Raw genomic sequence first — 13090 nt, 5'->3', positions numbered from 1 at the left:
GAGCGGGAGCTGGAGCTGGAGAGGGAGAGACAGAGACAGAGACAGAGACAGAGACAGAGACAGAGACAGAGACAGAGACAGAGACAGAGACAGAGACAGAGACAGAGACAGAGACAGAGACAGAGACAGAGATCTTTTAAAACTGTTCAATAGGCTAGTAGGTGTCACTAAATAAAAATAATTGGGAGTGTGTCACATACCAGTCCGAAAACACACTGATGTACATACACACATTGGGAGATACATTTGTTATAATAATACAACACTGCCATCTTGTGGCTTCTTCCAGACAGGCACGCATGAAAGGGTTGTCTACATGTAGTGTATGATTATAACTGTGTAAAAACTGTTAATTATTGATACACAGAAGTTTAATGGAAATAAATTCGGCTTCTCACATCTTGAATATGTCTGTTGTGGATGTATTTGTGTCGAAAACCGATTTATTGCTTTTTAAGAAATGCTACCTAAATGCAGCAGGTAATAACGTCACTTGAATAGGAGGACACGCTAGAATCTGTACCACGCGACAAGGATAGACAAGATGGCGATCACTTAAGTAACAGTACTAAGTGCCGTGAAGAACTGGTATGGTATATTGCATGTTTTCATTTATTTTGGTAATCTGTTTCAACCGCAGTTATTGTGAGATCCATTCGCGAAGTGCCATACATCTTGATGCACAATTGTAGGCATAGTTGAGTGTCCCTCTGAGCTTGTCATATCGGTTAGCTAGCTATGCTAGTAATAGACGGGTAGGACTAATCCCTGAAACGTCCTTGCTAGAATTTGTTTACCAACGGTGTGACGCAGTGGCAGGCTTTAGACATGACTCCAGAAATAAAACTACGCCTAGACGTTGTTGGATAATTTATGAATGATTGGTTGTTTGTTTTAAATCCTAGTTCTGATCGTATATTTGTTGCCTAGCTTGCTAACTTGCTAGAGATAGTGCATTGTCCCACTCAGCGACCTGTTCCATTTCATTTCCAGCTGTTATTTTCACCAGTGACACTGAAGACTCATCTTTATAATGCTAGCTAACGTTAGCAGGCAGTTGCATGCTATTAATTTAATTCATGGATGGCCATTTGTGTGTAGGTTTTGATCATATCCTGATGCTGTTAGCCACTTAACACGGGTAGCACACCACCTCTACAGTACAGGCAATAGAAGCAGGAACGATCAAGCTAGCCTAGCCTTGCAAGCTAAATAATGTTAGCTACCCGCCAGAACCAAGATATAGCAAGGACACTCGGGCGCGCACACCGTTGTGATGCACCCCATGATAATGGAAAAGGTACATTCACGACAATATTTACCTCTTTGCATATTATAGCGCGTCTCAAAGAAACCCAATTTTATTCAGGTACAGATTGTGCTAGCTGACCTGGAAGCTACATTTTGAGTTTTATCTGGTCATTGTTATTATGTGTTGCGCACAGTGGGACTTCGGGTCAGAGCAGATTTATCTAGTTAGCTGTATTTTCAGAAGAATTTTAAGTGCAACTTTTATTACAATTAGTACACTTTTGTAACCAGTGTATTATCACACAAAATATATATATATAAATATATAAATGTTTTTTTGGGGGGGCAAGAGTGTCACAATCTTTTAATTTGACTCATAAACGCCTAGAGGCCAGGGTACAACTTATTTATATCACGGAGTCTGTAATGGAGCATACACCCTCTCACATACACTCGTGTAAACGAACACCTGCTGCTTTCAGAGACTTAGCTAGGAGACAGACTTGTTCAGCACTTGATCGACATTTTGGGTTTTAGAGTCCTTGCTGGTCCTTGCTATACTAAGATGGCCTACACATTTTCCAGCTTGTCTACAGATTGCCCCTTGAATTGGTTTTCCCTTAACTAAACGCCATTCTCAAATAGCTATCTTCCTGCCTCCCTCTTTCTCCCTTAAACTCTTATCTCCCGTATTCCCTCTCCTCTGCTTGTACACAAAGACTGTGCCCCCCCCCCCCCCCCCATTGTTGACCAAGCTGAAGGTATTTTTACAGCCAGTGGGGGGCTATTCCCCTAGCCAGCAAACTCAAATTGTGCTTCAGGATTTCATAACAAGTGATTACATACAATGTGGAAAGATGTTTTGAAAAATAATTTGTCTTTTTTATTTTCAGGTTGGGCAAATTGTCACCTAGGTTACATACAGCATCTTTTATTGCTGTTGTCCAACTTCATGTCTGCCCTGTCGTCTCGTCACCCCCAGATAAAGCCATGCTGTGGGAGAACCACATTTCTCAGCCCTCCATGGTCAGAATGGCAGTGTGAAGCTTGTGTGGATACGTGACACACGTGGAGGTCCCTGACTGACATCCTCAGACCTGTGAGATGGACAGGTGTAAGCATGTGGGGCGGCTGCGTCTGGCCCCAGACCACTCCATCCTCAACCCCCAGAAGTGGCACTGTGTGGACTGCAACACCACCGAGTCCGTGTGGGCCTGCCTGGGTTGTGCCCACGTCGCTTGTGGCCGCTACATCGAGGAGCACGCCCTGCAGCATTTCCGCCAGCAGCGCCACCCGCTGGCCATGGAGGTCAACGAGCTCTACGTGTTCTGCTACCTGTGTGACGACTACGTGCTGAACGACAACGCCACGGGCGACCTGAAGCTTCTGCGGAGCACACTCAGCGCCATCCAGAGCCAGCGCTACGAGGTCACCACCCGCAGCGGGCGCACCCTGCGTTCCGCCAGCGCCGCCCCCGACGCCCTGTCGCCCTGCGGCGCCCAAGAGCTGCAGCTGCGGGACGAGGACCGGATGTTCACGGCGCTGTGGCACCGGCGGCGAGCCCTCCTGGGCCGCGTGTTCCGCTCCTGGTTCAGCCGGACGGCGGGGGGGAAGGCCAGGGAGGAAGAGGAGCGGCAGAGGGAGGAGGAGGAAGCGTGCAGGATAGAGACGCAGGCCAGGAAGAGGGCGATGAAGAGGCAGCTGCAGGAGGAGCTGGGCAGCGCCCCGCCGAGGAAGAGCCACCGCCTGCGCCGGCAGAGTCAGAAAGCGGCCGACGCAGCCGCCGCCGCCGCCTCCTCCGCCCCGCGCCCCGCACGGACACGTACCCTCAGTATCCCCCTCTCGCCCCTCTCCCCCTACCCTAGAACCCTCACCCCCGTAGCACATGCTCCCAAAAGAGTGGGCCGTCCAAAACAAACCCAAACGGCCAAGACCCACTCCTCCATCAAACCAAAACCCAAAGCCTCTTCGGGCCCCTCCCGGAAGGCCCCCTCCCCGACCCCCCGCCGGACTTCCCCTAAACAGGGCGACTCGCCCCTCAAACGTCGGCCCCTTGTTCCCCCGGGGGTCACAGGCCTGCGGAACCTAGGCAACACCTGCTACATGAACTCAATTCTGCAGGTGCTCAGCCACCTGCACATCTTCAGGGAGTGTTTCCTGCGGCTGGACCTGACTCAGGCGCTAGAACTGCTGGCCTCTGCCGTCCACGGCCAGCTGGTGGGCACCGTCCCCCTCCCCGGGGGCCAGCCCAGCTATCAGCTGGCCCAGCGGAAGGGCCCCCAGATGGGTGCGGGGCTGAGTGGGGGGGCCTCGCGGGCCCGCAGCATGGAGCTGATCCAGCCCAAGGAGCCCAGCTCCAAGCACATCTCCCTGTGTCACGAGCTGCACACCCTCTTCCAGGTGATGTGGTCGGGCAAGTGGGCGCTGGTGTCTCCCTTTGCCATGCTGCACTCGGTGTGGCAGCTGATCCCTGCCTTCCGGGGCTACGCCCAGCAGGACGCCCAGGAGTTTCTGTGTGAGCTGCTGGACAAGGTGCAGAGGGAGTTGGAGAGCACAGGCACACACACACCGGCCGCCGGCACACACAGGCGGCTTATCAAGCAGGTGCTCAGCGTGGTCAACACCATCTTCCACGGCCAGCTCCTCAGCCAGGTAACTTTCTTTCTTTTTCTTTTTTTAAAGAGTTAAGTGGCCATTTGTTAGTGTTATTGCTCTTTCCAGATGGACGTGAACATTTCTGCGTCCAACGTGCTCATTCAGATGGCTCTCACAATGCCGTTTGACAAAAATGGCCTAAGTAGTGATGAGAAGGATGAGTGTTCTCGAGTAAAAGGGATGGTCCTTTTCGAAGCAGAGCGCACACACTCATCCACCTGCTCTTGCTAGACAAAGAGCCATGTGTGTTCTAGGGGGGCCCTCATTCATGCCAAGTGGCACTTACACAGTTCTCTGCCTGTGCTTTGACAAGGGCCCTGCCTCTTTTGGCCTCACCATTACCCCCTCTCTCTCTTTCCCTTCCTTCCTTCCTTCCCTCCTTCCCTGCCCTGTCTCCAGGTGACGTGTCTGGCGTGCGACCACAGGTCCAACACCGTAGAGTCGTTCTGGGACCTCTCTCTGGAGTTCCCCGAGCGTTACCATAGTAACAGCCGTGAGTCTGCAGCGCAGGTGTCGTGTCGGCTGACGGAGATGCTGGCCAAGTTCACTGAGACTGAAGCCCTGGAAGGCAACATCTACGCATGTGACCAATGCAACAGTGAGTCGTGTACACACACACACACACACACAACACCACAAAAAGTGAAACTGTTGACTAGTTTATTAATGAATGTTGAAGGTCCATGGTCTGCTGGGTAACTTTTTCTCCTCCATGTCTGCAGGTAAACGCCGGAGGTTCTCCTCTAAGCCTGTTATCCTGACTGAAGCACAAAAACAGCTAATGGTCCACAAACTGCCTCACGTCTTACGCCTGCACCTCAAACGCTTCAGGTATTCACCCCACTGACGTCCAACCACAACACAATGGTCATGTTTCAAGTTTTCAGTGAGCTTTGTCTATAATGTATTATTTTAATTCATTTGTTAACGTTTGGTTGTGGTTGTTTGGCAGGTGGTCTGGGCGCAACCACCGGGAGAAGATAGGCGTTCATGTCAGCTTTGACCAGCTTCTCAACATGGAGCCCTACTGCTGCAGAGACTCCTCCCCCAAAGGCTCACCCTGCCTCAGCCCCGCCTCCCCAAGCTCACCACGCCCCAAACACTTCCTGTATGAGCTGTCCGCTGTGGTGATGCATCATGGGAAGGGCTTTGGCTCTGGGCACTACACTGCCTACTGCTACAACACGGAAGGAGGTCAGAGCAATACGTTTTTGGGGGGTTTGACAGTGTGATTGGACTGTTAACCAGTACAAAATATTATACAGAGGAATTGTTGTGTACCGTGTTGCTCCATTATAATGAAACGTAATATTCTCTCTGTTTCTCAGGCTTTTGGGTTCACTGTAATGACTCCAAGCTGAACGTGTGTTCTGTGGAGGAAGTGTGTCGAGCCCAGGCTTACATCCTGTTCTACACTCAACGTGTCTCTCAGGAAAAAGACCGGCCACTATGAGATCAGACTGATCCTGCCATCTGTGACCCCATCTACCTGGAGGATGACATCATGATCATCACCAACCCATCTCAGACACCAGTCTCCCTCCCTCCCTACCTCCCTCTCTACCTCCCTCCCTCCCTTTTTATGGGCATTTGTTTCTCCTTGGGAAGGAAACATTCTACAATCTTTATTTTTCTACTAAAGACTTCTTTTTAAACCTGCTTTGTGAATTTCTTGTACGTTGTGTTTTGTTTTTCTCCAAAAGGTTAACCTTAACCTTCCTTGATTTTTGTGTTTGATAGTGTACAGGTGTATTTTATGGAGCGTATTAGCCAAGTTGTCCCAGTAGCAGCAGACAGACAGACAGGTCCAGGTGTGACTACATGTAAGTGTCCTATTATTAGTATATTAGTACTGGTATATTCAGATGTCTCTACCTTAATGCTCTGTGTGTTTGCGGGTTGAAATGTCAGTCAATTTAATCAATTTAAATTCTTCTAAAGGTTGCTTTAAGCAGTTAAATATTGGCCTTCAAACACAAACCTGGAATCTCTAAGACATGAGGTTGTTCTAAAAATGTCCAGCAGCATTATCCAGACACTGGACTTGTCTGTTGTGGTTGGAATGTAAGTAATCATTCAAGACATTTCTGCAATACTTACTGTTTGATCAGAAAATGGATTAGTATTGGCTACTTGCCTCAAGCCAAAGCATGAGGGAAATGTTGAAATTTCCCTCCACTCTTCCCAAAACTGTGTTTGGTGAATGTGCTCTGTGTGTTGATATTTTCGGAAGTTTCCAAAGGGATGTTTTTCTTTGACTAAATGCTGCCCCCTCTCTTTCTCAGAATGTAAATGTCAAAGGCAGTTGTATGTAATATCCCTGTGACAGATACTGTGGAGGTTTATCTTGTCTCATAGAAGTGCCCTTTGATCAGATTATATATTTTTTTCTACCATAGGAGCAAGTTGGATATGAGTTCAGCTTAACTGACTGTGTAGAAGCAGCCCCGCACAGGTCAGAATTTAGAACATGAATGTATTTGTCATGCCTGTTTTTCCCACTGAAGTTGTATTTTTTTTAAACGAGGCTGTTAGAATGTCAAATTTGTGTGGTTTTCGAGAAGATTATAACATTTCTCCCTCTGGATTGTTTGGAATCACCAGCAGTGTAGACACGTCCATGCAGGTGATGTGACCCATCTCTAGACTCAAGTTTTTGTGTACTGTATATCTTGGTTCGGTATTATTCTTTAAACTGTTCTCCAAATGTTTTCATTACTTAAATGAAACCTTTGATAGGGGAGAGTTCAAGCACATTTCCACATATCTTTTCTTGCAAATGTCCCATCTGTGTCAGATGTCACGTATCTAGACATTGTTCTACTCCTTGAGTGGGTGTGTACATTTATGGACGTGATACTATGCAAATTGTTACCTCAATTTTCAGAGAATATTACCTCAATAAAAATGAGAATATTTTTTCATTTTTCTAATAAATGGCTTGTTTTTTGTCGTGTTTTCAAAGGGTGAGACACTTTTTATTTTTATTACCTATTAAACTTACCCCGGTAGTTATTGTATTCAATAAGAAAACAAATACTTATTGTTTATGAAGTGCATTCATACGCACAATTCACAGGGTTCCCACGGGGTCTTAAAAGTCTATAATTCTGAACTCTAAATTTAAGGCCTTAGATCTTAAAAAAGGCCAGTTTTTCATCTGAGGTCTTAAATTTAATTTAGTCAGGTCTAAAAAAGGTTTTACCCTCATTCATTTCCAGAAACGCTGGCCGCAGAAAATTATTACAAAGTAGCAAAAAGTCCAGGGTTCAAATTACAGGGGGCTTGGGGGGGATTGGACCCCCCTAATTAAGATTTGCCCCCCCCCCCAAAAGAGGTAAAAACAACAGGTCAGGGGGGTCGATACACTTATATAACATCCTTATAATTCGGACTCAGTTTCTAACTAAAGACAAGCTTTAGCGTTTGTCGGAGACGATATTTATAAAATTATGTGAAGGTGAAGTCCCATATCTCACATGACCACAATGTAACTTTTAAGTTAAAATAAACAATTTAAAATGTGGAGGTCACCCTTCTATATACTTGGAAATAACATATATTACTTAACTGATATCAGTTAAATGAATTAAATTTGGTTAGAGCAAGATTTGAACTAGGTTCCCATGATTGGCAGTAGACTCCATAGTACACATGCTTACCCACTGAGCTGCAGAGGTTTCCTGCAAGGTTACTTTTTACAAGACATTTTGTTTCTCATCTGATCAAGTTATAAAAAAATACTTTGCCTTCTAATGATACTTAAATGAAATTAGGTTACTAATATGATTGCTTTATCTGTAAATTAAATGAATGCTTTTTCAATGACTGAATTCACTAAAATAACATTTTTAGAATTTCTTTTATTTGAATATTATTTTGGTAATGCGTCGTGTAGGTCTTAAATGTCAATCTTTATGGTCTTAAATTTGACTTACTGAAACCTGCAGGAACCCTGAATTTATCAATCAAACATCAAACCCATTTCATTCCCAAGCAATCATTCCATTAAAAAACAAACTGTTGATGCTAAGCCAGAGAGCAAAATTATTTGTTTTAATATTTTTTTTCTTACAAAAACATTTCAGGGAATTCAAAATGAAGCATTAGACCTGGTACATACGGCGGCAGCAGCCATTTCAAAGATACTTTACAAATATCAAAGAAACAAATACTGGAGGAGAGGAGCGCTGACTCCCCTCCTGTAGCAGCCAAACATACAGCCCAAGATGCATGCTGTCGGAATCGTTCTTACCCTCCATCTCAAGCTGAACACTGGAACTATTTCTACGTTTTAGACAAATGATTCTGAACAGCAACCCAGTCTGCCCCATGTCACTAAGGGGACAGTGGGGATCTGCCATTAGAGAACTGTGCACTGAGGGTTTACAGGCAGAAAAAGATAAAGGACTGCAGTCAAACAACCTGAATCTCAAATGACAGGACAAAAGGGTCTTTTTAGCCTTACATACAAGTTTTAATACTCAGGGCAGTAATGTAAGAAGTTATAGATATAATATGCTGTCACCGTTTACCTGCTTAAGTTTTACTTTACATTGGATGTAAAAAGTTGTGGCCATCAACTCCAAAACAAATCATACAAAATTCAGCCACTGCTAAGAAAGCCAGTCCCTCTTCCCACACGCTCTAAGTAGCGGAAAAATGCATTGTGTGTAGAACTTAACAGCAGCATTTTGTAACTTTTGCTGCTGCTGCTCTCTGCCATGACAGGAGAGATCGAAGCCACGGCCGTGTATCAGAAGCTGTCTTCTGTTACAGAGGGCAGGTGATGGTTCTGTGTATTGATTCTCTGTAAAAGGGGTCGGGGGTAATGGGAGGGGAGGGGGGGGGGGGTGAAGTGAGGGGGATGTTGAGTAGAGGGAGGGGGGGGGGGTCTCAGTAGTCGTCCCCCCGGCTCACCACCTCCTTGCAGGTGGGTCTGAGCAGGATGGTGTGCTCAAACTGGGCCGTATAACAGCCCTTGGAGTCACAGAGGGGAGGGTAGGGGTCCACGATGCCCAGGTCACACAGGTTCTTTAGGGCCATCAGGTACTTGCTCTCTCCCAAACGATCAAGCCAGCGTCGGCAGAAGGCCAGCGTGCCAAAGTTTTCGTTGATCACATTCAACAAGTGCTTCGCCCTGGGGAGCCTGACAGAAAGAGAAAGAAAATGGAGGTTAAGAGGAAAGATACTCACCCCCCCCCCAGTTCTCTGTTCAGTATCAGAAATGAGATCATCCCACTCGCCCTGTACCTGATAGGGACATGTCCGACGTCAAAGTTCTTCATGTAGTGGGAGCACTCCATGTCATCATGTACCACACCCTTCCCTGTGCTGCCAAATGTCTCGATGGCGTACACCTCTCCCTCCTGGGGGGCAGAGATGGGGTCAGATATGTGAAATCACAGATCCAAGAAACTATACACACATAATCATGCCAAATTATTTCAAACACATAGCCCTGACTGTACTATTTAGGAAATTCATGTCCAACTTGTTATTGTGTAAATGAGTGGCCAAACTCAGCCATCTCCCTAAATAATGTAAGCAAAACATGACTCAATGAACACACTTAAGCCCCTTTCTTGCTCATATTATTTTGCCTATGTGGTCAAACTATGCATACGCAACAGTCAGGACCTAGAGTTCCCACTGCGAAGACGTGATATAGATGCCAACCTCCATTCGTGTGGCTTCGCCGCCCTTGACGATGGGGACAGTCTTCCCTGCGTGTATCCTGTACTGCCCTATGGAGTGACCGTTCAGGTTTCGAATAGGTTTCACTGGAAATATAAAGAAACGAAAACACTGAGCTTGTGCCATAGTATGTCTTGTATTTCCCCAATATGTGCCGTGTCAAGGTTCTCGAGTGCGTAGTGGAAGTACCTTGGTATGTTTTGCCGTCGATATCGACCTCATAGGACTCCATCACTTCCTGAATCGCTTCTCCCACATCACACAGACGCACGTCGATACCGGCACACTGCGGGGAGACAACACAACATGGTTTGTCTGATACAAAAACTGATACAAAAAAAAAATTAGAGATACACAAGAGACGTGTCCTAGTCTGCTACGTGAATAAACAGAAGAGTAGTAAAGCTGTTAGACCTTGATTCCAGTATTGGTAGCATCTCTCACAGCCTCCAGCAGCTTGTCATACTTTGGGTTGAAGGTGACAGTAAAGGCACAGTCAATGATCCTCCCTGAAATCAAACACAAGTGTGAGGAGAGCCTCCTTGTAGCCGTCTTTACAAGACAGGACTGACCTCGACTCCCTAGCTGCGTCTATAGGGCTGACCCAAAAACAGGCTTACCGTTGATGTGAGTGCCAAAGTCAATCTTGCAGACGTCGTCGTACTGCAGCACGGTGGGGTCTCCGGCGTTGGGGGTGTAGTGGGCCGCACAGTTGTTGAGGGAGCAGCCTGTGGGGAAGGCAAGACCTGCATTCAGCCCATTCTCCTTAATGAGCTTCCGAGAACAGCCTTCCAACCGCTCGCTGAGAGAGATGATGGATGGAGAGGACGGGGGAAGGGGGGAGGAATGAGAAAGTAAATACAGGAGGTAGCTACACACGCAACCAGGACAACTATGTATGATGATGATGGTAGTGGTGGTCTGGGGGAGGGCTCACCAGATGTCAATCATGGTCAGGCCAGGCTTGATCCAACTGCGGACGTACTGGCGGACCTGTCTGTGGGCCTCGGCCGCCTGGCGGAAGTCACTCCACACCTCCTCATTGGCCTTGTCCAGAACACGCTTCTCTTCATTGGTCGTCCTCCATGCGGCACTGCGACTATAACAGGGAGGGTTCAAACGCACGCACACAGACTCTTCTTTAGTACCTTTCGTCATCAACAAGTAAAGTTACATAACAGTTGAGGAGAAGCTATGTAATGGAAAATAATGGGATATGGATACGAGGATAATGTCATCTACTGAACTTTAATGAAAACTTGTCATGCACCCTTTCCACATCACTGGGATGTGTATGTATGTATGTGTCTGTGTGTGGGTGGGTGACTCTTTACCCATCCTGTAAAGCAGGGTAGTCACTCTCCTGTCCGAGGGGGTAAACTCCACTTGGGTACAGCTCACAGATGGGGACAGATGGCGGGTCAGTCTGAACTTTGGCTGTGTGGAAGAAAAGAGATCCTGAAACACAGGCACATATGGGGGGGGGGGGGGGGGGGGGGGGGGGGGGGGCAGGGGCCCTGCAGCAGCTAGGCAGACACACACCCTGTTCTGTGGATCCACCTGCGCCACATGAACTCACCGCGCCCCTAATGCCGTCTACACTCATCGCATCAGCCTCAGGTAACTTACGTCCTTTCTTCTTCTTTTTCTTCTTCTTCTTTTTTCCGGCTGAGTTCTCGCCATCGTCACCATCTGTGGTGAGATTATTATGATGTCGTGTGAGTAGGTGTGTGGTGAGTAACCGTATGGAGATGCCTGGTGCAAGTACATAGTCTCTCCCTTACCTTCCTCTCCCTCCTCCTCTTTCTCCTTGTCCTCCAAAGCCTGCTTTTCCAGCTGCTTTGTCACATCATTCACGCCATCCCCTTCTGCCTCAGTGTTGCCTGCTATTGAAATACATGTTAAATTAACATAAGCTACATGTTTCTTTAAGCCCAACCCCATTATGCTGTGACTGGGACTTGATCAGCAAGCAGGGGGTTTTCATAGTGTGGACAGGCATGCGAGATATCATTTCTGCTTTGGCAAGTGCATGGGAGCAGAACACTAATGGGACGTTATCCTCGTGGCTGGCCGCTTAAGAATCACATCCGGCAAAGTATCCCGTTAAAATGTGACTTGCAGGACATGGCCAGATAGTGCACTTAATTCTTGCTGTAATCGTTGGCCAGCGCATGAGCACGCTGGAATTTCCAGTGATCTACTGATGTAAGCACCAATCCTCCACTGCCAGCTAGGAAGATTCCATGCAGCTCTCAATCGCTGCTTTACATTAGCTTACATTACTACTGATGCGAAACTATTGGGGGGAAAAACTATATTCTCATTCGCTTTTGTAAGAATTATACTAGATACCTTATGACGAGTGAACACAAGTACTTGCCTGTCTGAGGAAGTAACAGCTATGCAGTTTGCTTCGTTTACTTCAACGGTTTAAACATACTGTTTAAGTTATGAACGCCTTATTTGCTTTCGATAAGTTAGTCACGTTCAAAGATCTCAAACCGTAGCTCACACTTGAAAATACTCAACAGATTTTTTTGACCAAATAAAAATACTATTTGACCTTACGTAAGGCGTATAACTGGCAAGCAGCATTCAACTACACATTATGAAACAAGTCCATTTGGCGAGTGAGAGCGTAACTGCAAACAATTTGGGCGTTTAAGGTCTGCAAACGATCTATTCTCAAAGCTGTGACCATCTGTTTGAGTTGACAGTTCCGATTCCACTTAATGCTAGAAAAGTCTCACGCCATGCTTTTTGATGTATGCTCTCTGATTTGAGAGCTAGTAGCAAGGCGTGTTTCACAAGGCCTAGCGCACGCTATGGCACCACACTGCTCTGGTCCCTACACTAACAGCATAGCAAACGGCACTGGCTACCGGACTCTTACCAGGGGCTGCAGATTTATTCTTCTTCTTCTTTTTCTTCTTCTTTTTGGCTGTTTCTTCAGATGGGTCTGCCTCCTCCTTCTCTTCTGCCTCGCCGTTCAGGACCTTCGCCTGCTCGGGCTTCGGCTCCGTTACCTGCTCCTGCACCACATCCGCCATGATTGCAGGCGCAAGTGGAAAAGGAAGCGCGATGGTTTGTGGGAGTGCTGAGTGGGTGAGAAAGTTGCCCTATCAGCTGCATGCGTGCAATGCACGACTTCGTCCACAAGATGGCAAAACTTGCATATAAATCTGTTGAGTATCAATATGAGTGGCAAGCGAGTTGGACCAATTCTTGATTTGCCAATAATATAAAATGATAATTTGGTACATGCTTGTCTGAATGCATCTCAGGCGATTGAACGTTGAGCATCTGAACTGTCCATCATAGGGTCAGCGTGTAGGGGTCCTGTTTCCTGGGGAGCTTGAGCTAACAGGACTGAACACGAAACCACCCAGAGTCATTCAGGATTACGCAGAGATAGGCTGTTTTGTCCACTCTACCATAATACCACCACAAGTTCTCAATTTCAAAAACAAACTTCAAGTGCCAG

General features: G+C 46.8%; 2 protein-coding genes across 4 annotated transcripts; one reads left to right on the top strand and one right to left on the bottom strand.

The window, feature by feature from the left end:
- The first annotated feature begins 435 nt into the window (after positions 1-435).
- On the top strand, positions 436-6827 carry usp44 (ubiquitin specific peptidase 44). 2 transcript variants are annotated; one of them, XM_047023056.1, is made up of 6 exons: positions 436-588; positions 2234-3903; positions 4306-4504; positions 4629-4737; positions 4859-5100; positions 5235-6827. In XM_047023056.1, the coding sequence occupies exons 2-6, from the start codon at positions 2356-2358 to the stop codon at positions 5357-5359; spliced, it is 2223 nt and encodes a 740-aa protein (XP_046879012.1). In that variant the 5' UTR covers positions 436-588; positions 2234-2355; the 3' UTR covers positions 5360-6827. The 2 variants fall into 2 exon arrangements, with proteins under 2 accessions (XP_046879012.1, XP_046879010.1); XM_047023054.1 differs by having other exon boundaries at positions 2145-3903.
- A 1114-nt stretch (positions 6828-7941) lies between these two features.
- On the bottom strand, positions 7942-12695 carry metap2a (methionyl aminopeptidase 2a). 2 transcript variants are annotated; one of them, XM_047023115.1, is made up of 11 exons: positions 12500-12695; positions 11388-11489; positions 11233-11295; positions 10938-11040; positions 10541-10702; positions 10224-10405; positions 10018-10112; positions 9793-9889; positions 9586-9689; positions 9160-9275; positions 7942-9055 (listed from the first exon to the last, which is right to left on the bottom strand). In XM_047023115.1, exons 1-11 carry the CDS (start codon positions 12654-12656, stop codon positions 8803-8805), a joined length of 1434 nt encoding a protein of 477 aa, XP_046879071.1. In that variant the 5' UTR covers positions 12657-12695; the 3' UTR covers positions 7942-8802. The 2 variants fall into 2 exon arrangements, with proteins under 2 accessions (XP_046879071.1, XP_046879072.1); XM_047023116.1 differs by having other exon boundaries at positions 11388-11486.
- Between the last annotated feature and the right edge of the window lie 395 nt (positions 12696-13090).

This window comes from Hypomesus transpacificus, chromosome 7 (assembly GCF_021917145.1).
Source record: "Hypomesus transpacificus isolate Combined female chromosome 7, fHypTra1, whole genome shotgun sequence".
Taxonomy (NCBI): Eukaryota; Metazoa; Chordata; class Actinopteri; order Osmeriformes; family Osmeridae; genus Hypomesus; species Hypomesus transpacificus.
The sequence above is the reverse complement of the archived record's forward strand: the minus strand, read 5'-3'. Positions and strand labels throughout refer to the sequence as shown.

Coding starts and splice junctions, on each gene's coding strand:
- usp44 (XM_047023056.1), top strand. CDS start 2,356: ATGGACAGGTGTAAGCATGTGGGGCGGCTGCGTCTGGCCCCAGACCAC. Junction 3,904..4,305: donor ACGGCCAGCTCCTCAGCCAG/GTAACTTTCTTT, acceptor CCCTGTCTCCAG/GTGACGTGTCTGGCGTGCGA. Junction 5,101..5,234: donor CTGCTACAACACGGAAGGAG/GTCAGAGCAATA, acceptor TCTGTTTCTCAG/GCTTTTGGGTTCACTGTAAT.
- metap2a (XM_047023115.1), bottom strand. CDS start 12,656: ATGGCGGATGTGGTGCAGGAGCAGGTAACGGAGCCGAAGCCCGAGCAG. Junction 9,690..9,792: donor CGACGGCAAAACATACCAAG/GTACTTCCACTA, acceptor TTATATTTCCAG/TGAAACCTATTCGAAACCTG. Junction 9,276..9,585: donor GCGAAGCCACACGAATGGAG/GTTGGCATCTAT, acceptor TCTGCCCCCCAG/GAGGGAGAGGTGTACGCCAT.